We start from the raw sequence: 24820 nt of genomic DNA on the forward strand, positions 1-24820 counted from the left end.
AAAACGATTTTATAGTGTCCTTATGGACATTATTACTACCCCCCCCCACCAATGACATCCCGTTTCCATAGCAACTAATGTACTTCAAAGTGAGAAATGCAGATGGTTGCTTTAAAACAAAAAGACAGCAAGCAGCTCCGGCTGTAAGTGACACAGAGGCGCCTGCCTGGTGGGCGAAGGCCGAGGGCCCAGGCCCAGGCGATCCATACTTCAGAGGAGCTCTCTTGTGAGCTGGGGGGGGGGGGCATCAGGTGACATGGCCGCCTTTGGGAAGGGCGCCTCCAGGAAGGAACGGGCCCTCCCACCGCTCAGTCCTAAGTACCCAACGTGTGCGCTCCCAGACAAAGTGCGTCTGGTGGGTGGGTTTCTAGACCCGGGCCTTGCCCAACACACGTGTGGGCTGTGATTGTGTCTACGCCAAGAGCTGTGATTTCTGAAGCGGGTTCATGCCGGAGGAGGGGAGACAAGCAAATCATTCTCGCTTCCTAAGTGCAAGAAGATATGAAGTCTCGGTGGAACGCCGCATCGGTCACGGTCCTTGGCTGGGAGCAAGCCCCTCTGGCTGAGGCGTAAGTACTGGTTCCCTTTTTAAAAGTATCTCATTGCTTAGATGTCTGTGAATGAAGACTTGTTGTGCTTTTTGTTGTTGTTGTTCTGGGCATGAAAATCCACACTCTCGATGGTGACGAAGGAAGTTCCGGATCATCAGACACAAAACTAAAATCGTGGTGTGGGATAGGAATGCTGGTCTGCCCGGTCACCACTCTGGGCCACTCTGGGCATGTCTGAGCACTGGAGGGGTGGCACGTTGTCCCGTTGGGGGTGTGTCAGGGCTGCTGACACGTTGGCCTCAGGGACCCCCATCCGGGCAACCAAGGGACGCCTTCCTCTCTACCTCTAGGTCTCACGACAGTCGGCGTTCTGTCACTACAGGGAGTACCCCAGATTCTCAACAGCTTAAAACCGAGAAGTGACATTTCTGCTCACAGTTTTGGGGATGTCTCTCTCCTTCCGTGGTCAACTGGGCCTAGTGGAAGTGGCACAGCCAAGTCTGCCCACTTCATGAGGTAGAGACTGCATCGTTCCCACAATCCCACTCGAGGCCACGCCTTCCCCCAATGACCTAAAATCCTCCCGCTAGGTTCCGCCCCTCACAGGTTCCCTGGCCCCTCAGCAGTACCAAGCTGAGGACCAGGCTTCTAACATCCAACAAAACATCTAGATCGGAACTACAGCAGGTCTCAAATTGCCTTGAGGTTTGCTGTCCTACGATCTCTTCCTAATGTGTCACACAACTGGATTTACAAACTTTTTGGGGCTGCATTTGTCTAGTGGATTAAACTCGAATGCCAAGCCAGCCATGGCCTCCGATCCTTTCTTGCACTGGTTATTTTTCAGGTAGGGTCTTACTTCCTGCCTGAGTGCGTACCTGGGCCTTGATCCTCCTATTTTCCACTTCCCACCAGAGCTGGGATGTCAGGTGCATGCCACCACACCCAGCTCTACTGTTGAGATGGAGTGTCTCAGACTTTTGTGCTTGGGCTGGCTTAGAACCTCTATTCTCCCAATCTCTGCCTCCCAAGTAGCTAGGATGATAAGCATGAGCCTGTATGTATGATAAACTGTCCGCACAGGATCTGGAAAAATGCCCAGCAAATCAGAGAAGCTTGACAGATAGGTCTTGAAGTCATAAGGAAGCCTGCAAGAATGCAAGCGTTTAAGGGTTAGTGAGAGAGAGCAGAATGTGGAACCTGATAACAAAATAAACAATAAGTAAATAAAAAATGAAGAGCTTTCACCACGCTTTCCAGAGGCTTCACATCAAATTAATTAAGAGATTAAGTAGTTATTTAAGTGGTCAGGAGTACAGCCTAAAACGCAAGGGAAAGGATGCTTTTATAGCAGAATTAAATGTAATGCCGCCGCCGCCGATCGATAAATACTGTCTCAGTGATCAGGAAATAGAGTGAAAAAAGCTACAGATGATAGTGACTGGCTCGGAGAGAAAAACCTGCTTCTGTTCTGTCGTAGAAGAGATTGAAGAAACGAGGCCCTCAGTCAGTGGCCTTGAGTCTGATCTAATTGGGTCAAACAGCAAGACCCCAAACACACCGGAAGAAAAGCACAATGTCTATGATTAGCCGGTGTCCTTGGGGCTTGCGGCCAGCCACGTGCACCAAGGGAAGGCCTCTGATTCTGTCCTGTCCACCCTGCACCCCAAACTGCATTCACAAAGGGTCAAAGACCCTCCCCGTCTGGTCGTCTGGAAGGTTCTGTGCAAAACACAGGCAGGCCTATTCAGAGGACTGACCACAAGTGCATAGCAACAGTGCACTATGGGGACTATGGGATCCCTAGCTCCCCACCCCTAGTGGGCCCTCTGTGAACTGACCATCAGGCGGCATCCTATCTGGGCAGCTGGGCCCAACAGAGCTGGGACCACAACGCTAAAAGGTTCTAGAGCCAGCATCAGGGAGCTTGTTCTGTGCCAGGTTGAAGAGACTTGGGGTACGTGATGTATGAGAATAACCCACCTGGCTTGTGGCTGTTGAGAGAAGAGCAAAACAGCTCCACAGAGTGAGGGATGGAGCCAGAGGTAGCCAGAGATGAAGGGAATGTCTGAATGTGTGTGGGGGAGGGGGCATGGTCCAAACTAGGGAGGAATTTTGTCAGCAGTGAGAATAGAGATGTAGTTTTTTTTTGGGGGGGGGGTCCAGTCGTGGGGCCTGAACTCTGGGCCTGGGCGCTGTCCCTCAGCTCTTCAGCTCAAGGCTAGCGCTCTACCACTTGGGCCACAGCGCCACTTCCGGCTTTTTTCTTTTTGCTTATGTGGTGCTGAGGAATCGAATCCAGGGCCTCAGGCATGCAAGGCAAGCGCTCTACCACTGAGCCACCTTCCCAGCCCCTAGAGATGTAGTTTTTTAAGGAGGTGAGCATAGCTTGTGGTGAGGCATACTGAAGTATTTAGGTGTGATGTGTTATCATTTCTAGAACTTAAAGATGGTTCTGGAAAAAAGTACATATTAGCGTGTGTGTGGGGGGGGGGTGTAAACAAGTGTACTGAATCTTAACAATTAGGCAATCCCAGGATGAGAAGAGAAGGGTACTTGCCATACTATGTTCTCCTACTTTTTGTTTGTTTAGTAATCTCTGATATGTAACTAAAACAGCCAGGTTGCTGGTAGCTCACACCTGTAATCCTAGCCACTCAGGAGGCTGAAATCTGAGGCTTGAGGGTTGAAACCCAGCCAGGCAGGAAAATCTGTGAGCCTCTTATCTCCAATTAGGTACCAAAACAAGCCAGAAGTAGTGCTGTGGCTTAAATTGGTAGGGTGCTAACTTTGAGCAAAAAGGCAGCGACCAGGCCCTGAGTTCGAGCCCCAGGACTGACTGGCGCGCACACACACACACACATACACACACACACACACACACACACACACACCTCAACACCCAGGATTACATTTTGTGTTTAATATCATAGTTCATGTGACCATGAAAACCATGACACACTGCCCAACTGCGAGACGGTGTTGGATGCACCACGTTTTGAAGCGAGGATTTGTGTCAGTATTAACAGGGTTAAGTAGAAATAGGTAGAGAGAAACATTTCCAGCTCCCCACACAGGAGGGAGGGGTTAAAAGACTCCCCCACCTTCGTTTCTGAGATACCCAAGAGCCACCAGAAAGACGGAAGGCCCCCGGTGGGAGTCTCCTGAGGCATGGCCATGTGGAACCTGGCTGGAATCCCGCGGGATGCTTTTTGAGTGAGGTGGATGTGATTCTGCACTAAGGTCTTGAGAAGTGGCCATTTGCACTCACTAGAGTCTGCTAGCAATGGCACGGAGCACTCTGTAACTGTGATGGGGGGGGGCAGGGGCGATGACTCTGATTTGCAGCAGCTCGCCGGCCAGACGAGGAATGCAGGTGAAGAGAAACACACAGGTGACGAGGCGCCAGGGGCAGGGTCCTAGCTCTGAGGGCCACCCTGGGTGACAGGTCTCTCGGAGATCCTACTCCAAGTTCATTACCATTTTCTCAGTAGAAAGCGCGTCGTCTTACAAGCACTAACATGTTCAGACACCATCAGCAAGCTGGACAGGCTTTAGCACTGGCTGCTGAGGCGACTTTCTTTCTTCTTTTGCTTCTTGGAAGGAGGGTGGCCTCGGGAAAGGGAAGGCATTTTAGAGCAAGCCAGAATGGACAGATAGATACGGGTCAAAGAGAAGCTAAACCAGTTCCTGAACTCCCTCGTCTCTTCACACAGAAATGTAGGTGGACCCTTGGCCTCTTTATCTGACGTGCTTGGAGCCACAGTGACCGGGTCATTCTGGAGCTAGGTACATACCAGGACATGTAATGAGATTGGGGGGGGGGGCAGAGAGGGGAGAAGGAACCCGAATCTGCACAGGATCTGATGTGGATCCGTGCACAGCCTGAAGATGATTAATTCTATGTGTTCGACATGAATTACCTGTGCCTTCACCGCGAGCAGTCACTCACAAGGTAGCACAGGGGATTAATTCTTTGCCTGTGGTGACACCACGGGCCTCAGAGACAATAGCTGGGACCTAAGAGCACTTCAGCTGTTTGGCAATTTGGGGGTGCCCAACTTGTAATGGCATCTAGGCCACGGGTTCTGTGGGATGGTCACTGGGCCATTTGTGTTTTGGAACATACCACGTCCCTTCAAAGCTGTTACCTCCTCCCCCCGCCCCATCCACCCCAGCACCTTCCTCTGGGGTGACCACCTCCCTTCAATCTCATTTCTGAACTCTGAAAAGCAATGAGGACACCAGAAACCACAACGGTAAGGAACCTGCCAACCAGAAGGTAGAGAAGAGAGGAGCAGAGAAGACTGTGGAATATTATAGAGTCTTTAAAAATGACATTAGCCTGCCAGGCGCCGGTGGCTCACCTCTGTCATCCTAGCTACTCAGGAGGCTGAGATCTGAGGACCACGGTTCAAAGCCAGCCCAGGCAGGAAAGTCCATGAGACTCTCATCTCCAATTAACTACCAGAAAAAATGGAAGCAGAATTATGGCTCAAAGTGGTAGAGCACTAGCCTTGAGCAAAAAAAAAAAAAAAAAGATTAGAATCAGCATCCCTGCCCTGAGTTTAAGTCCTAAGACTCGCACCAAAATAAAACAAAAAGGTAAAATAATGAATAATAAAATGAGATTAGACACTTCCCAATGCAAACAGGAGGGTTCTTTACAAAATCTCCAACCACTACCACCACCAAGAAGTCTGGTAAAGCAGATATCCAAACGGTCACAATTCCTAAAAAGGAGGAAATAAGCAGAGGAGAATTCCCCAGGGCCACAAGACTTGACAGGTGCCCACGAAGGGTAATGTTATTACATCTGTGCCGTATCCTCACCTGCACCTAGTACCAGCTCCCTAAAATCATGGGTAAGCGAAGGATCCTGGTGTGACAGTATGCCCGCACACAGCAAGGCTAAATGCACTTCTCAGGACATTTCCAAGATTCCAGAAGCAAGGGCTCCCAGCCAAAATGACTCAGCTCCAGCCACCACCGGGCTGAGGCTGGCCTGAGGCTACAGAAAGCAGAAACTAGAAACAAGACACCAGCCTGCAAACTCTGTCCTGGTGGCAAGGGAGAAAACAACTCCAAGGCTTCAGATCACGAAATCATCCACATCAAGCAACAGAAGACCCTGGCTGACTTCCTAGGGCAAGAATACAGTAAAAAATAACAAACAAAAGAAACCCAAGCATATTGGAAGACACAGGCATGTATAAACACAGGCTCCTGGATGAAAGACAAGAAAACCCGCCCAGCAGCAAAGACAAAGAACTCAGCCTGACAGAAAACTTCACCCACCAGAGGAAGATTCCCCTCCTTAGATCCTGGACCCACAGGAACGAATAAAGAATATGGGTCCAAATCCAGCATCCTATCATACTCCTGGAATCTCAGCCCTCAGTGGGCTGAAGTAGGAGGCTCTCAAGTCTAAGGCCAGTCTGGGATACATAATGAAACTATATAAAATGGGGGGGGGAGAGGAGGAGGAAGAGGAGGAGGAGGAGAGAGAGAGAGAGAGAGAGAGAACTTAGTATATGAAGAACTCAAAGGAAACATTAAAAATAATAACAACATGGTGCTCCTAAGGGAATAAACTGAAGGCATACAACAGCATTTGAGAATACATCAAACAGAATCTGCAGAGCGAGTTGTTGAGTAACGGGTTTAGAAAAGCATAGGGGAAGCGAGACCAGGCAAGTGGGTCAATCTGATTAAAATATGGTATATGCATCGTGGCTCACGCCTGACATTCTGGCTACTCAAGAAGCTGAGATCTGAGGGTCACAGGTCAAAGCCAGCTCGGGGAAGGAAAGTCGGTGAGACTCTGATCTCCAATAAACCACCAGAAAACTGGCTCAAGGGGTAGAGCGCTAGAGTGAAAGAGCTCAGGGACAGTGCCCAGGCCCTGAATTCAAGCCCCACAACTGACAAAAAAAAAAAAACAGAAGAAGAAAGTGAGAGCATGACAGGAATATCAAACTTGTGCTACGTGAATCTGCGGGGTATGGGCGAGGTGAACAGAGAGGCTGGAGGGGGGTGAACAGTGTCAGATCGCTCTTCGTCACATCTATAAACAGAACAACGAAGAGAGATGCCACTGATCTGGGAGGAGGAGGGGGGGGTGATCTGATTACGAGACCTCGTGGGCCTATATGCACGTATCAAAACAAACCTCCCTGGTGGAGCCTGATAAAATACTCTACAAGCAAAGAAAGGAGAACCCACAAGCATGAGCTGGAAGTTCACACGGATGGCAGAACTGGGTGATGTGTTCCCAATACGCGAGGCTCCCCAGCAACGCTGGACTGGGTAGAACATCTCCCGGCCTGACTCAGTACCCCCCTTCCATGTGGTTTAGCATAAAGGTTCATGTGCTGCAGTCTCGGACCCTAGGTGGCCGAACCTGGAGGTCGGGGGTCAGAGAGAATGGGTTCGTGGGGATACCAGGTTCAGAGGGGATGAATGTGGATTCTTGCGGGACCAGGCTAGACCTCCTCCAAGTGGGTTGCGGTCGAGCGAGAGTCCTCCCCCACATCTCAGCTTCTTTTCTGCCTCGTGGTGATGCCATCGGGGGCACAGATGCCAGGCAGTTCGGACTTTCCCACTTCCAGAATCATGAGCCGAATTTAGCCTCTCCTTTATAATTTCACAGGGGTTATTTGTTACAGCAGCAGACAACAGACGGAGACACTTTGCTCCGCAGGTCTTGAAGCCAAAGGCAGGTGAGGGGAAAAGAAATCCCACCACAGAAATCCCAGCCTCCAGCCTCCGGCCACCGGGGCACCCGCAGTCAATCACCCCCAGCTCTGGGGCCAGCTTCTGTCCCTGGTCCTAAGGACAGCCTTTTCTGAGGGGGCGGGGGTGCCCATCTCAGCCCTCTGCCGGGCCTTTCACAGAGGACAGTGGGGGGGGAAGTTCCAGGGGGCATCCCTCCTTCTCCCCAGTGTTTCAGCTGTCAGCTGTATTCCTACTTTTTGTTTGGAGACATTTCCTGCCTGTGAACACAGGTTGCTCTGTGACCAGCTTTCAAGTTATCTGCAATGGATACATCTAAGGCCGAGATAAAATGTTTAAAAAAAAAAAGAAAGAAAGAAAGCAGAAGCCAAGTACGATCTGACCTTCTTCCTAATTTTAGCTCAACTTGCAGGAGTCTAGTCTGTCGATAACCAGAGGGGAGGAGGGGTTCAGGACAGAGGTGTCACTGTGACCTTGGGCCGGGAGGCTCCATGGAGAACCCCAGAGCCACCCTCCTTCCTTGATCACCCCCGTGCGGGTGGAGCACAGTGTTCCAGAACAATCCGGTGTTCAGCCCTGGGCCTCACTGTCCGAGGAAGGCCCTGTGGCTCGGAGCCCAGGGTGCACATGCCCAGGATTTCGGTTCCTCCCAGCAGCCACAGCACCTCAACGCGGGGGAGGTGGAGGAGGACAGTCCTATCCATCTTTGACAAGACAGGCGCCCGGGACCCTGCACAAAGTGGAGAGCAGGGCCCTCTGTGTGCCCGCGGCTCCGGGTTCCCAGCCTGCCCTGCTCCGTGGGGCCGTCCCACACCCGCCCGGTCCCAGGGCCGTGCCCAGCCTCCTCCCAGCAACTCCTCGTGGAAAAGATGATGAGAATATTGTCTTCCATCTCCAAACACACACCCTTGCAGTCTACCCGGCCTCACCCCTACCGAACACCCCGACTCCACCCTGTGCACAGACTACACCAGACGTAAGACTTCCACAGGGCTCAGCCTCTGCCTGGCCTGGGGCGGAAGACATTCACAGGAATGAGTCACTCACGCAGAGCTGATAAATGTCATCTCCCCCAGCAGGAGACAGCAACTCCACACTGGCCAGGACCACACCCCACTGGACTCCACATTTCTCGTGGTACAAGTGGACCTGTGTTTTGTGTGTGTGTGTGTGTGTGTGTGTGTGTGTGTGTGTGTGTGTGTGTGTGTGTGTGTGTGTGTGTGTGTACATGTAACAGTCCTAGGGCTTGAATTCAGGGCCTGGGTACTGTCTTAACTCAAGACTGGTACTCTATCACTTGAGCCACAGCTCCATTTCTGACTTTTTAGTGGTTAATGGGAGATAATAGTCTTGGGACCTTCTTGCCCGGGTTGGCTTTGAACTACGATCCTCAGAGCTCAACCTCCTGAGTAGCTAGGGTTGCGGGCAGGAGCCACCAGCAACCTTTGCTGTTCTAAAGGAACTTGTGCCAAGAGATTCTGAGAATCATATCAGTCCAACCCCACTCCAGACCCCTGGAGATGGCTGTCACTTTCTGGTCACACAGCTGTTGGTCCCTGGCTGAATCTAAGATCATCCCACAGAGGTGAGTGAGAAATTCTCTTTCCGTCTCTGCGAACCAGATAGGGCTTCAGAAAAGAGGGGTAAAGGGGAAATCTTAGCTTATGCTAAGGAAAAGGGTGGTAGCGGTGAGTGCCATGGATGCATGTGTGTACACACACACACACACACACACACACACACACACACACACACACACACACACACACACACACACACACACACACACACACACACACACACGAGTATCTCCTAGTTAAAATCTTTGGGCCCAGCCAGGCGTGATGGCTGAGGTGGGGAGAATTAAAGTCGGAGGCAAGCGAGGCTGAGGCCAACGTTTTTGAGATTCCCCCATCTCCACAGAAAGAGTGTGTGTGGTGGTGCATCTGTCAGCTCAGCTACAGCAGGAAGGGCAGAAACAGGGGGTTGGGGGTCCAGGCCCACCGAAGTTACGAAGTGAGACCCCTGCCCCCCACTCTCAAAAATAATCGGAGCAAAAAGGAATGGAGGTGTGGCTCGTGTGGTAAAGCGTCTCCCTCATTTCTCAGGGCACTCTTCGTGGGCCTTCACTGGGACGGAGACAACGCCCACGTGACGTCATGGAAGGTTCCGCTCGTCCTCCCATGTAGCCCTGAAAAACTTTCAGAACGATCGGGAGTTTTAGATTTTGTAAAAAAAATTTATATTTGCTTATTTATAATCATGAGTGTCCGGAATATAAGCACTGTCTCCACTTCCTGACCGCCCATTGCCTACACCTGCCTTCTCCTGGAGCCCGCCCGGCGCGGGAGGGCGGGGCTGCACATTTGGGTGTGAATTCTGTGCCCTGATTTTTGCCTCTAAAGAAACAGGAAATGCAGAGGCTTTTACAATGCCACATCGTCCTTTCAGACCTTAGCAGGACTGGTCCTGGAACATTCCTCAGAGAGCAACACCTGCAAGGCTTCAAACAAGCACAGAGTGCTTAGCTTTGATCCCCAGGCCCATAAGAAAAAGGAAGGAAAAAAATCATATATTGCATTCTGTGTGTATGTGTGTGTGTGAGAGAGAGAGAGAGAGAGAGAAAGAGTGTGCACGCTGGTACTCTGGCGTAAACTCAGGGCCTGGGCTCTGTCCTTGAACTTCGTTTTGTTCCAGGCTAGCACTCTACCACTTGAGCCATAGTGTCACTTCAGCTTTTTCTGTGTAGTTAACTGGAGATAAGAGTGTCTCACAGGTTTTCCAGCCCAGGCTGGCTTTGAACTGCAATCCTCAGAGCTCAGCCCCTGTAGTAGCAAGGATTACAGGCATGAGCCACTGGCACCAGGCCAGAAACAATTTTTTTAACATATGTGTGTGTGTGCGCATGCATGCACGCGTGTGCATTACACTACAGCCTAAACTCCAGGCCTCTCACAGCTAGTTCTCTACCACTCAAACTATGCTGGTGTCCATCACAATCCACAACGTGGGCTTTGCACAGAACCACCAAAATGCAGGAGCGCTCTGTAACAAACGTCGAGAAGCCAGGCTCTCAGCCACTTTGAGCCCTGCAGCTTCCACGGGCCTGAAGGGCGGAGGGGGAGCAGGTGCAGGAGTCAGGGCCAGCCCAGACCACGACGGCAGGTGGCTACAGAGATCTACTGTACTTCCAACAACACTGAGGCAGAGATAACACACCGCCCCATCATTCCTGCCACTGCAGGCTGCATCCCAGCAACAATACTGCCTGCCGTGCGGCTCCAGAGCTTGGGTCTCCCCAAAGGGAATCTCAGCAGAGTAAACACGTGCTTCTCAGGTACAGTGTTTCAAAGGGCATGCTCCCCAATCCCAGCTCTGCGCATCGCCAACATGGCCACTTCTCAGTCCAATCAACAGAGGATGGGAGAGAGAAAGATCTCACGGAGGCAGAAGGCACACACCCGCTCTCCACAAAGCTTTTTCTGAAGTCGGGGTAAGGGAGTAGGGGAGATAATGGCCTCTATTTTTATAATAGTTGTTCATTGAGAAACCCCACTGAAATGCATCTCCTCTTGCAGGTGCAGAAGTGGAGGTCAAACAAACAACAACCACTAATGGCTCCCGCCTGTCACCCTAGCTGCCAAGAGGAAGAGATCTGAGGATCGTGGTTCAAAGCCAGCCTGGGCAGCAAAGTCCATGAGACTCTTATCTCCAGTGAACCACCAGAAAACCAGAAGTGGCTCTGTGGCTCCAAGTGGTAGAGGGCTAGCCTTGAGTGAAAGAGCTCAGGGACAGTGCCCAGGTCCTGAGTTCATGCCCCAGGACTGAATGAAAGACAAAACAAATAAATAAACAAACAAACAAAAAATGAACCATTTCTACCTTCCTGGGGATTCCTGTCGGTGTGTGGAAAGTGATGGCAGACACAACCTGGCCACTCTTCCGCTCTGTTCTGTTTCCCGGGTGCACCTGACCTAGCTCTCCTCCCTCCCCACAACTGGGCGGGCCTGGGGGGAGACCACATCTGCTGCAGAGTACCCAGCATTCCCAAGGGCGACCTCCACAGTCTGGTTCATCATCTGGGATTTCCGAGCTCCCAAGAGCAATTTGCTCAAAGCAATAGAGTCCACAGCACAGGGTCACCGAGGGGCTTTGCGGGCTGGGTGAGCGGAAGACGTATGGAGGACATAACTATAATCTCAGCTGCCACTGAGATGGGGATAGGAGACCAAGTCTGGGGCTGGCCCATGCTACAGTTGTATATGATAATACATTATAATACACTATATATATATGTTATATACACATTAGATATGCATATATGCATGAGATGTAATATGTGCATTATAATATATGCACATTATAATATATGCACATTATAATATAATATATACATTATAATATACTATGTAATATAGTATATGAATATTATGTTATAGATATTACATATAGTATGTTAGACATACTACATGCATATGTTACATATTATATATACATGTATTTATAATATCTATGAATTTACGAGTCCTGTCCAGAATGTTCTTGGCAAAGGTTTCTAGGCAAGATCCGCTCCCACCAGCCAAGGACAGTGCTGGTCTTGCTACCAGATGGCGCTCTGCCACATGAACCGTGCCTCTACTTCCGGCATTTTGTCTGTGCATTGCAGATTAAAAGTCTTGAAGGATCTGTCTGCGCCTGGGCTGGCTCCAAACCCCGTTCCTCAGCGCTCAGCCTCCTGAGTCGGTGGGGTTTTAGGTGCGGGCCGCCAGCACCAGGCAGAAGTTCTGCTCTGAAACAATCTCCGTGAGGCACAGACTAGGAGAGAGGAAGCCAGGGGTGGGCAGAGGGCCACGCCCAGAACTCCTCTGCCCTGCTCCATTGCGTGTCCACAGCCAGGCCTCTGAGGACAACAGATGTCCGCCACAGATGTCCCCAGTCCTCTCCTGACCCCGTGTCATCTCAGGGCATCCCGAAGGGGCCACTCTGCCTGGCCTCCAGGGGCACGCGGCGTATGATCGCAGATTTGGGAAACAGAAGCCCGGGCCACACGCGGGATCTGAGACCCTCGGTCCATCGCAGGCACCAGCGCGGTGCTCAGCACCACTGGTGGGCACACGTCCCCCATAACTGTCAGGGCAGCAGCAGTACCACGCCCGAGCACTCTATCACCTGCCCGCCCACTTAAACCTCCACCCGCTGAGACAGGGTTATCCCCATTTTTCAGATGACGCTACTGAGGCTCAGTGGTCACACCACAGGCGCCGGTGAGGAGCAGATCCAAGTTCAAGTCCTGATGGTCTATCTTTACTACAGCCCAGAGTGACAGATTCCAAAGGCGACTCAAAGCAAGGCACCGGGCCACAGAGGTCAGTGACCCGCAAAGACAGCCATCACAGGGCCCCTCTTTAAGATGAAATGGATTGCGGGAGCCGTGGGGAATGGCACACACCTGTAATCCCAGCTACTTTGGGAGGCAGAGATCAGGAAGATTGCGATCTGAGGCCAGTCCAGGAAAGAGAGCTCATCTTGATCAATCAGCTGGGCTTGGCAGTGCATGCCTGAAGTGTAGGTAGAAGGCTCAGGCTATGAGGCTAGCCCTGGGCAAAGAACAGGAGTCTAACTGGAAAAACCAACACCTAAAGCACAACAGACTGGACATGTGGCTCAAGGGACAGCATGCAGGCCCGGTTCAAACCCAGTGTGGCAGGCTGACAGGAAGGAAAGAAGGAGGGAGGGTGGGAAGGAGGGGGAAGGAAGGAAGGAAAAGACTGCTCTATTTGTAATAAGTAGACACCCAGAAATGGCAACTGGCATTTATTATACTTCACGCTTTCAAAAACTTTTAACCTGGTAAGGGGGGGCCGAGAGTTTAGGTGGAATATGGAAGAACCAAACCAAAGCTCGAGCGCAATCATTCCATTTTCCCTTGGGGTCTCCTCCGTCACCTTTGTAATACGTGTTAAGCGTGCTAGTGAAAATAACACTAGTGTGCATCAGGCTGTGCATGCCGGGGGGGGGGGTCCACGGCACTGCAACGTGTCCCTGCCTCGGTGACATCTCACGGCATCACTGCAAATGACAGTGCAAGGAACAGAGAGGTTAAGTCACCGGTGTGCAGGTCACAGAGCAAGCACAGGAAGGACTTCTGGCACGCGTCCAGTAGGCCCTGGGTTGCGGTGGACGGCCGCCATCTCTACAGTGGACCTTAAACCGTGTAGCCTGAAGTTTTCATCACCGAGGAGTAATTCTTCTCGAGAATACACCAAGACCCTTGGGAGTTACGAAGGTGTTTGAACCACATCAAGTTCTCTCCTCCAATAGAGCCAGGTGGGAAACTCTACAGGAACAGAAAAATAAAAAAGGAAATGCAACGCAAACCATCGCCAGTGCCGCCTTCCTGCACAGTGCGTGAGCAGAGGCATTTCTGAGAGATCAAAAAACACAGCCCCCCAACTTGTCTCAGAAGAGCCTGGATTCGAAAGCCCACATGGAAGCCACGTGGTCGAATCGCCAGTGAGCGAGGGGCTGGGGATCTCACTCAGCCCTCAGGAGGCTGAGAGCTGAGAATCACAGATCGGAGCCAACGGGGCCAGCTACATCATCAAGACTCTGAGCTTCTACGAGCCAGCCACACTCTGCAGGTGGAGGTTTGGTGGCAGCGGTAGAGCGTCAGCCTTGAGTGGAAAAAGCCAAGGGAGAGCGCAAGGATCTGAGTGCAAGCCCCAGTACCAGCACAAACTAGGGAAAAAAAGGTATTGTGTGTGTGCAACCCTATACACAGATATGTAAATATATATGCATGTACACGGGGTATGTATATACATACAATAGTGTACAGGACATAATACTCTGTTAAACAGAAGCGAAGAGAAAACATTGTGTTATAAGCGATGTAGGTAGAAAGTCTGTGCAAGTTGGGAGGGTGAAGAACTGGGAAGCACGGGCTGCAGTGGCTCAGGGGGTGCTGGGTGCTCTCCATTTATGGGGTACACGCAGCCTTCCTCAATCAGTCTGTACAACACGCTCACGCCCAACCCCGGGAGCTCGGAGAAGCCAGTCCTGATCGGAGCAGACCCTGTAACGCTTGCCACGAGAGACGCATACTAAATGCTGAGATCCTCGCGTGGGCCCGCACCGGCATGTCCAGTGCGCCCAGGGACTACAGAAGATAAAGCTCAGGCCAGGTGACAAGGACAGGGGACAACAGGCCACTCAGGAGGCAGCTAGCAGCAGCTGCAAAATGCAAGGGAGGACCGCGGTGGACAGAACAGGACAGGGCAACATCTCTGTTGTCCTTTCTGTACAGTATAAGATTGGGATGGATGGAAGAGAAGCTGCCGGACTTCAGGAAGGGGCTCCTGTGTGCACACCACACGCCACGGCTAACTCAGATTCTTCTCCTCTCAAGACACACAAACAATGCCCCAAGAAACCAACGTGCGTCCATGAAGCAGGGGGAAAGGGTTTCTCTTTTTCAGAAATACAGTTTTCTCCCTCAGTGATTATTAGCTCAACATGTTCAGCTGAGCCGTACACAAATCAACCAACCACAAACAAAAAAAAGTGAGAGGAATTTTATTTTTTTAACTACCTGAGGCAGGGACTTTTGAATATGCACCGGTCTCTCCAACCATTTGATTAAGTAAAATACACTCCCCTTAGTCATCTTACTAATTTGACAAGGTGACTCTGAGCTGTCTCTTTCTGGGCTGTATTCCTATAAGCCCAGGATGCTTTATTTTTATCCTGGTACAAGGGTCTGAAGGACCCTGGGCACTGTCCCTTAGCTTTTTTTTTTTTTTTTTTTTTTTTTTTTTGCTCAAAGCTAGTGTTGTACCACTTGAGCCACAATTCCACTTCCTACTTTTCTGTGGCTGACTGGGAGGAAAAAGTCTCATAAACTTTCCTTTCCTGGGCTGGCCTCAGATCATGATCCTCAGGTCTCAGCCTCCTGAGTCACTAGGATTGCAGGCATGAGCCATAGGTGCTTCTCGAGAAAACCGGAAGAACCAATTGAGCAACTTCACCACAACCCTTAACTGCCAGTCCACTGAATGTACTATAACCTAAAAATAAGTGACTCCAAAGCACGGGGCAGAACCTCCTGAACCACACTCAGTCATCCATGTCACGATTTTGTCCCCAACCGTCGGGCCACATCCACGTGACCCTCAAATAAAGCAAGGCCCACCCCCTCGGCCTCCTAGGAACCTGCTGGTGTCTCAGCCAGGAAACCAGAGAAGCCCCGGTTCCATTTCCACCCAGGTGAAGTACAAATGCGTTGGTATGTACGGCAGAGGCGTCGGTTGGTTTTAATTTCCTGTATGCATCCTTATCTCCTGGCAGTGCTCCACAATACGATACTATCACAAACCTCTCTGTGCGGGCCTACCTCGGGTTGGGGGGGGTGGCTAGAAACACCTCAGGGGTCTCTACAAAGCACACACAGCGCACACGGCATGATTCGTCTCTCCCTGCGCCCACACCACGCGGTCCGAGACTAAGGTAGACGGTCCTGTCCTTGCGAAGACTCAAGTACTCGTTCATCTTCACTCCCTTCTCTGTCCCTCCCTGTGGCCATCCAGCGACAGGCTTCTCTTTTTGGGGAAAAATGTACGGTCTAGTGAGCCAGGCAGCTAGATTAATATCCTGTAACGGGTGACTTCCCCGAGCCTCGTTGGTCAGTGAGCTACCTGGGACCATAACCGATTCCACCATTCCCAGCTGACCCGGGTTTGTCCTAGGATCCCCTCTCCATAGCACCATCCGGGTCCTTCTGTGCTCCCCTACAGTCCCTGCGATCCAGGCAAGACGCTGCACAGCTGTGGCCTAGTCAAACAGTCAGTGGCCTTCCCTGGGCAGGATTCTCTCTCTCTCTCTCCTCTCTTTCTCTCTCTCTCTCTCTCTCTCTCTCTCTCTCTCTCTCTCTCTCTCTCTCTCTCTCTCTCTCTCTCTCACACACACACACACACACACACACACACACACACACACACACACACACACACACACACGTCCTACTTTTCCAAGTGGCTTCTCAAATCCCAGGCAACTTCCTGCCTCCGTGGTGCAGTGTGGGAACCTACACCAATGTCACAGAGGGCGCCCCGAGGATCCTGGGAAAGCCGGCTTTTCAGAAAGGGGGTGGGGGAAAGAAGAAGACACGTGAAGAAAAAGAGAAGGCATCTGAGGGGAGGAACTCGGGAGCTGTGGAGGCACCTGGGAAATGAACGCCCTGGTCCTGAATCTGTGACCGCACCCTCCTCTCAACCTATGGAAGGCGAATCTACGCAATGTCCCGGGCTGGGCTAAGTCAAATGCACTTCATGGGGGGGGGGGGGGTGGATAATGCCAAGAGCTCTGGCTGTGTATCATATACACACACGCACACATGCACGCATGCGTACACACACACACACACACACACACACACACACACACACACACACGTCCTCCACGTGGCCCTAGCCTGTGTGAATGCCCACAGACATTGGGTCTCAGGGGTCCTAGCAAGCCACAATGAGTTAAAGGGACGAAACCCCCCCCTCCCCGCCCTGGCCTCCCACTGATTCTCGCACACAACTCCCTCACACAGAAGCAGCAGCCACCATCACCCCCGGCCACACACACACAAACACACACACACACACACACACACACACACACACACACACACACACACACACACACACACACACGACAGGCCAAGAGAAACCTGCAAAAACGGCTCAGGGCAAAGCCCAGAGCAGGCTGGCTGTGTCCACCCTGCTGAGCCATTTATGTATTTCCATGAGTTCAGGATAGCAAGGGAAAGGCCAAGGGCAGCGCAGAGACACAGAGCCCTGTCAACAGCCCACCTGCACTTACAGTGACGGAAACGAACTCCATTTCCCAGGCTGGTCCGTCTTCTCCTGGGCCGCTTTATGCCGGGCACTTGTTGCTCTCCTGCTACTGCCCCCCACCCCCTCCCCCAATCAGGCTTTCCATCCGTCAAGGCCCAAAGTGCCAGGATGATGCCACCACGTGGACCAAAACTCCTCCTCTGCCTGCCACCCTTGCTCTGTCCCAGGGCTGAAGCCAGCCTCCCATCTCTCCAGCCCAGACCTGGCCTCCATTCCACTCCACCAGGAGCATCAGGCTTCCTAACTTTCTAAAGGAGTCTCGCCATTTATCTTTCCAACAGGGCAGCGGGTATGTGTGTGTGTGTGTGAAAGCTTCTCTACCTAAAGTGCTCAGATCACTTCGAGTGGAAAACTCACAAGCCACACATGCGTGTAATGTGCTCCACTGCGTACACTTGGCTTGAGGCACGTGAATGGTTAAATGAAAGGCAGCTGTTACTACACTAACCCACCCCCTCCTACACCCACCCTACCCTACGATACGGATGCATTCACTGCAGAAATGTGCATTACCGATGCACACATTGCAGAAATGTGCATTTGCATCTTAGCAACCTATGAACCTTTCTCAAGTTTTTTTTTTTCTTTCTTTCTTTTGTACTAGGGCTTGGACTCAGGGCCTGACACCCTCCCTCTGTTTGTTTTTGTTTTCCTAAAGACTTGTCCTCTATCACCTGAACCACCGGTGTTCCACGTCAGGCTTTTGTACTGGCTAATTAAGAGTCTCATGAACTTTCCTGTCCGGGCTGGCTTTAAACAGGGATCCTCAGCTCTCAGTCTCCGAAGTGGTTTAGAATGAAGGGGGGGTGCCTGGCATTTCCTCCATCAGGAAGCTCCAAACAGCTGCTCCCCAAACTTCAATGTCACCCGGCATTGCCTGCAACGCTCTACTCACACGAACCCAAACCAGTGACTTTAACAACACAGAAAACAGCAATGTGCTTTTGGCCTTGGGAGTCACATGTCCAACACATGTTGTAGCTCCCCAGGACAAGAGGGAGGGGTGTGTACAACACGCATGTCATTCATGAACTCCCTGGGGGTGGGTGAGGAAGCCCCAGGAAGGGAGCGGGACCCAGTGCCACCACAGAACGGATGTCCCAACAACCATCCACAGGACTCTCCTCCCTAAATAAAACCGGATTCTGAAGAGATGGTTCAGGAAAGATAGGGTGTACCCCGGCCAGGGCAGGGGAGAGTGGGTGTGGATGACGATGAAAAGATCAGGGCAGGGCTCTGTCTCTAGCCAGGAGGATGGGAGAGCGGCAGGGGGAGGAGGGGGGCGCGTCCCATGCCACCAAACTTGCTTGGTAACACCCCCCAACCGTGCCTGCCATTTGATTCTAGTTTCGGGTCAGTAGCCAAGTGAAGGCTTCAGCGGGCCATCAACTCTGAGTCATCTGTTCCTGTGGAGCCGGGGATGGGGGGGTCTGGGAGTCCCAGTGGGGGGTGGGGGAGCTCAGTTGGGGACCACCTGCGGGGGGGGGAGGCGGGCAGGTGACAGCCACCAAGTCAGGTCCTCGGCGATGCTGAGTCACGGCAAGCGCCTTCCTTCCTCGGGCGTGCTGGGTAGACGCCCGGGGGCACCGGGGAGCGTGTTAGAACCATTTCCCTGGGCACACCGAAGACATGCACACGGTGCCCGCCGAGGCGGGCGCCCCCCTCGCCCGGGCGGGCCGGGGGGCCGCGGTGGGGGAGGGAAAGCCGGCTCTGCGGAGCGGGTGGCGGGCAGCGCGCGCGCGCTCCGGGCTTGCCTGCAACTTTTATCTCAGGTGCTGAAGGATGACTGGGAGGTGGGGGGGACCCCCCCTTCCCGCACCCCTGCAGGCCCTTTGGCCTTTGACTCTGATCAGCTGTCCAAAAGCCCTTTCCCCTTGCCCTGGGCAAGAACGAGCCTGGGGGGGGAGGATGATGCCAAAAAAAAAAGAGGAAAAAGGGGGGCATTTGCTCTCCCGGCGGGCTGGACTGGAGAGGACGCTGGGAGGCACCCCCCCCCCCGCTTCCACGTGCCAGGGGAGCGGGGGTCCCCACCATGCCGGTCCTGTGCCAGGAAAGAAGCAACCGAACTCACCATCTGGCTGCGCTTATCGGGACCGCGGGGGGGGGGGCGATCGCACGCCCACCTGTCCGTCCCCCCCCCCACCAACCACCCCCCCACCATCCCCGGCCCAGGGCGCACGGGTCCCGCACGAATCTCCCGGCTCGATCGGCCGCCCCAGGGCCGAGGTCCCGTCGTGACCGGCGCCGGGGCCCCGCGCCCCGCGCCCCGCGCCCCGCGTCCCGGGGAGGGACCCGCGGCGGGCGGCGGAGCTGCGCGCGGCACTCACCAGGTAGGCGCCCACCGTGCCCTGCGCCAGCATCAGGGCGCACTCGGACACCAGGAAGATCTTGATGTTGGAGAAGCAGGACGCCTTCTTTTTCTTCTTCTTGCTCCGCTGCGCCTCGTCCGCCTGCAGCTCGCCGCTCCGCCCGCCGCCCGCCGCGACCCCCGGCTTCTTCTTCCCCAGCATCCTTCCGCCCGTGCCGGGCCCGGCCCCGGTGTCCGGGCCGCCGCCGCCGCCGCCCGCCCGCCCGTTGCCCGCTGCCCGCCGCGGCCGCGCGCCCGGAGGCTGCGCGTCGTCCCCGGGCCTGGGCCCCGCGGCGGCCGCCCCGGTGTCCCTGCCGGGGGAGGGAGGGAGGGAAGAAGGGAGGGAGGGAGGAGGAGGAAGGGGGGTCTGGGGAGGTGGCAGGCACCGCGCCCGGCCGCCGGCACCGCCGCGCTCGCCGCGCTTCCTCCGCCCTCCCCGCCCTCCCCGCGCCTCCTCCTCCTCCTCCTCCTCCTCCTCCTCCGCCTCCCGCTCGGGCTGTGCCAATCACAGGGGCGCCTCGCACCGCCCGCGGGCGCCCGCCGCCGCCGCCGCCATCGCCCGCCGCCCCCCAGCCCCGGGCCGGGCTCCGCCGCCGCGCGCACCGCCCCCCCCCCCGGCCCGGCCCGGCCCGGCCCGCGCCGGGCGACCCGAGCGCCCCCGGGAGGCGGCGGCGCGCGCGGGGCGCGGTGGAGGTGGAGGGGCGCGCGCCAGGCTCGGGGGCGGCCGAGATCGAGGAGAACCGGAGAGGTCGGGGAAGGTCGGGGAAGGAGGGGGCGGGGGGGGGGGGGGGACGGACGGCCGCTTGCCCGGCCACGAGTCGGCGCTGTGGCGCGCGGGGTGGGGTGGGGGCTCCGCGGTGCCCCGGGTGGGGAATCGATCCTGTGGCCGGGCTCCGGGGGGCCTGGGGCGGAGCCGCCTCTGCGCGCCCGGGGCCGGGGGGGGGTGCGGGGAACCCCAGGGAACCCGAGCCGGGGGTGCGTGGGGTCCCCGCGCCTGCAGGGTGGCCGAGACCCCATCCAGCCCCCCCCCCCGGCCGCCCGGGGAGGGCCGGCGCGCATCCCTGCCCTCTCCCGGCTCCGTGACCTCGCCCCCCCCCCCCATGCCAGCACCCTTCCATCCCCGGCCCTCACCTCGCCCTGGCCCGGCGCTCGCGGCCGTGAGATCGGCCGGGGTCCCAGCCACCGCGTCTGGAGGCTCAGAGCACCCCGGACCCCAGGGGCGACTTCCCCGCCTCCCCCTCCCCGCCCCCCACGACCTCGGGGTCCCCATTGCTTCCGCAGAGGCCTCACCTTCCTCCCGCCTCTCCGGGCAGCTTTCCTGCCCATCTCCAGCTGCGGGCCCGCAGCCCACCCCCGGACGCGCACCCCCGTGGCAGGACGAGGACCACAGCCTTGTCCTGCCTCCTGGGTTTGTAGATTGCAAGTCTGACCTGCGCCGGCCTTGTCCCGGCACCGCGGGGAGTAGTGTAGGGAGCGGCCCCAGATCACACAGGGAAACAGGACAGGACTAGTATATGCCTAGATATTACACATACATATGTAGAACATATAATATATACATGTAATATGTATAACACATAACATATGTACATATATTATCTATAACATGTCACATATGCATAGACTATCTTACATAGTATATAGTATATATTATAATGTGCATATTATATATCATGCATACATACAGATATAATGGGTATATAGCATATATAATATACTATAATGTATTATCATACAAAATTGGAGCATGGGCCAGTCCCAGACTTGATCTACCCCCACCTCAGTGGCAGCTGAGATTATAGTTATGTCCCCCACGCTCATCTTGGCTTTTGAGATTGAGTCTTGCAAGCCTCCTTCTCCCAGATGACCTTGAATTCTGATCCTCCTCTATTTCTGTCTTCAGAGTAGCTGGGGTGACAGGTACAAACCACTCTACCTGGCCTTCTTTTACATTTTAAAAAAGTGAACTGTCTTTAGAGAACTGAAACCCATTCACTGGTGGCAGGAGGATTGCACACTAGGTGTGCCGACTTCCTCCCCCTCCCTCCAAATGTGCCACAACCAGTCATGAAAGCAACCCAACACGGCACCCGAAATCTTAGAACCCATCCCGGTGGGCCTGCAGGACCGTCAGAAAGAAGGGATTGGGCAAGCTCAGTTCTCTTCTCTTTTGCTAGTCCTTTTAAAGCTTTTGAGCAGAGGAGATCAGGGGAGCTTAAGACCACCCAAAAGCTCAAGATAGTGATCCCCAAAGCTACCTTGTGGAGATCTAGACACTGGCTCAGGCCCTGGACCCAGGTTCAAGTGCAGGCCCAGGCCCAGGCTGGGGCCTTCTTCCATCCATGCTCCCCCTAGTGGTGAGCTGTGAGGAACTTAGCCATGGCTCATGGAAAGCCTTTCTAACTATTTTCTCCCCATGACTACTTTTCCCGATGATGTGGCTTTTCTAAATTAGATGGGAATATGGCTAGCTAAGGTTCTGGTTGTGTAAATTCTTGCTCGGCTGGCTTGGAACACGGAGAAGCCATGTCCTGTTCAAGTCGGATGTAGAATGACACGAGGAAGATAAACGGACTTCAACAAATTGGTACATGATTAGTGATTGGGATCTGGAAAGTTCTCTCCCTTTTGGAAAGGATCGTCTATCCATTTCTGAGGGGGTAAAAGTGGGTTAATTTCATGGTCATACAAAGAAAAAAAAGTGACAAAATCTTCTATCATCATAGCAAGATTTCACAGAAAGCAGTACATACACCACCCCCCTCCCCTGCCCTGGCCCGCTGTGTAATTCAACACAATGAGAAACCATTGTTCAAATGTTCAAGTAATTCACGTGAGCCGTCTTTTTTGCCAGCTTCAATTTTGTTCACAGGCAATGAAATGCAAAGCATGATTGTAGATGGTTGCTGTGATGGAAAATATGTGCTTAGATTCTAACCCCGTTGTAGGTGGTGTGTGTGTGTGTGTGTGTGTGTGTGTGTGTGTGTGTGTGTGTCCCCTCCTCCCTTTTGAGAAACACTCCAATCTTTTGTGTCCCAGCAAGGTCCCAGATCTGAAGCTAGGCCAAACATCTTTGGCTTAAAACTAATATTTGGGGTTGGGTTGAAGTTTTTATTTCTTTGCCTTTTGAGTTTTTCCTCTCCTCACTCTCTTCCACACTCTCTTTGCTGTGCATCCTCTCTCACTTGTTCTATATTTTAAATCATCTTTCTTAATCTGAATCTATCCTACAGCCCCACAAAGAATCCAAAAGATAAACATCATTGTGGGTGCAATTAAAAAAAATGGAGAAACAGGGAAAAAACCAGTGGTGGAAACTACAGAAGAATAAGAGGAGCAGAATCATGGGAATGTGTTATATGTGTGAGAAATTCGTTTAGGAGCTTAGCACCAGTGGCCCAAGCCCTGTTATTTTTCCTTGTGCCATTCTGTACTAGCTTTCACAATTATGGTTACAATGAAAGTCACTGTGTTTCATAGAACCTAAGCTGCCACGGATTGTAAAATTCAGCATTACAGCATGGACCTGGAAGAAGAGTCAGCAGGACAAGATCAATGTCCAGAAATGCCTAGAGATGCCCCTGACAAGTTTGTGGGTAGATGTAGCATGTCTCCCGCTCTGCTTGGGAGAGAACTTGCACACAGTGGACATTCAATAACAAAAATGAACAAATGAGTGGAGCAAAGCCTCTTTGAGCTTCACACCTAAGACTTTTGTTTTGTTTCTGTACCAGTCCTGGGGCTTGAACGCAGAGCCTGGGCATTGTGCCTGAGCTATTTCATTCAGGGTTAGTACTCTACACTTGAGCCACAACTCCACTTCTAGCTTTTTATTGTTAGTAAGAGTCTTACAGGGGCTGGGAAGGTGGCTCAGTGGTAGAATCCTTGGCTCGCATGCATGAGGCCCTGGGTTTGATTCCTCAGCACCACATAAGTAGAAAAAACTGGAAGTGGCACTGTGGCTCAAGTGGTAAAGTGCTAGCCTTCAGCTGAAGAGCTGAGGAATAGCACCCAGGCCTAGAGTTCAGGCCCCACAACCAACCAACAAACAAACAAAAAAGAGTCTCACAGACTTTCCTGTCCAAGATGGTTTTGAACATTCTCAGATCTCAGTCTCCTGAGTAGCTAGGATTACAGGTATAAGCCATAGAGACCCAACAAAACTTAATGGTTTCATTTCCTCCTCCTCCTCCTCCTCATCCTCCTCCTCCTCCTCCTCCTCCTCCTCTTCCTCCTCTTCCTTCTTCTCCTTACCCTTATCCTTCTTCTTTTCTTGATGTTCTAATTGTACGTATTTGTATGTGTTGAATGAATTTTTAATGAATAGAAAGGACTTTAGTCTTGGAACTAGGAAATCCAAATGAGCCTTAGCATCCTTCCTAATTAACGCTATGACTTGGGGGAAAGGCTCCAAACTTTTGGGCAAACAATGTACTCCTTTGCTGAAAGGGGAAGATCTCTCAAGATATATATATATATATATATATATATATATATATATATATATATATATATTACATATATATCCTGTCATACCTTGGTTCCCTGAATTCTAATTGTCTTAAAAAAAATAACCCAAACCAACAGTGAGGCCACCATTTCTGTCCTTCCCCAATCGCTAGGCAATGCTGAGAAGTCTGTCCGGCCTGTACTGCCAGGCTGCCTTGAGGTTTGCTTGCCACCCAGAGACTTCACCCCTGACAGCTGTTTCAGGTGCTTTCTTGCAACGATGGAAATGCAGCTGCTTGGGGGCTAAGGGGCAGGAAGCAAAGTCTGGGGGAAACAGAATGGGAGTGGGGGAATCGGGTCTTTGTGATGAGAAGAGGAATTTGTAAGGGTCCGCGGCAAATGGCTGAGGGCCAGGCAAACTGGGTGTAGGAGGTCGGGTCGATTTATATAAGAAATAGGCCAGGATAGACCCCGGAGCTTTGAGCCAAGCCAAGATAATTTATGGGCAATCAGATATCAAGGGACTCTGAGGAACTGAAGGCAGCTATGCAAATCAGAGGGACGTGGAGAAGCACTTGTGTCACAGAGGGGCGGGGTGGCCAGAGCGGTCCAGCTTCTGTCCACTCTGTTGAGCCCCCCCCCAACCTGGATGCAAACTTTTTCCTCCCCCCACCACAGGCCAGGCATCCGCTAGGCCACCCACAAATGGTAAGGACCACCACAGTGGGGTGGTGTCCACCCAGCAGCCGTGGCTGAGGGTGGATGAGCACAGCGCCACCATGGGGAGGACTCAGGGATTGCTAGCTGGTGGCTGTAGCTGTGGCCCTCCTTGATTG

At 53.0% G+C, this 24820-nt stretch overlaps 1 protein-coding gene across 2 annotated transcripts in view; it reads right to left on the bottom strand.

Annotated features, from left to right (window-relative positions):
• Slco3a1 (solute carrier organic anion transporter family member 3A1) overlaps positions 1-19829 on the bottom strand; it is a 125864-nt gene extending 106035 nt beyond the window's left edge. The window contains exon 1 of one of the 2 annotated variants that reach the window (XM_070043188.1): positions 19516-19829. In XM_070043188.1, the coding sequence (XP_069899289.1) occupies positions 19516-19698 (183 nt within the window). In that variant the 5' untranslated portion in view covers positions 19699-19829. The remainder of the gene's footprint in view (positions 1-19515) is intronic. The other variant, XM_070043187.1, reaches the window with a different exon arrangement.
• Positions 19830-24820: the final 4991 nt, after the last annotated feature.

The sequence above is a fragment of the Dipodomys merriami genome, unplaced genomic scaffold (genome assembly GCF_024711535.1).
Source record: "Dipodomys merriami isolate MVZ:Mamm:240054 unplaced genomic scaffold, mDipMer1.0.p SCAF_33, whole genome shotgun sequence".
NCBI classification, from domain to species: domain Eukaryota; kingdom Metazoa; phylum Chordata; class Mammalia; order Rodentia; family Heteromyidae; genus Dipodomys; species Dipodomys merriami.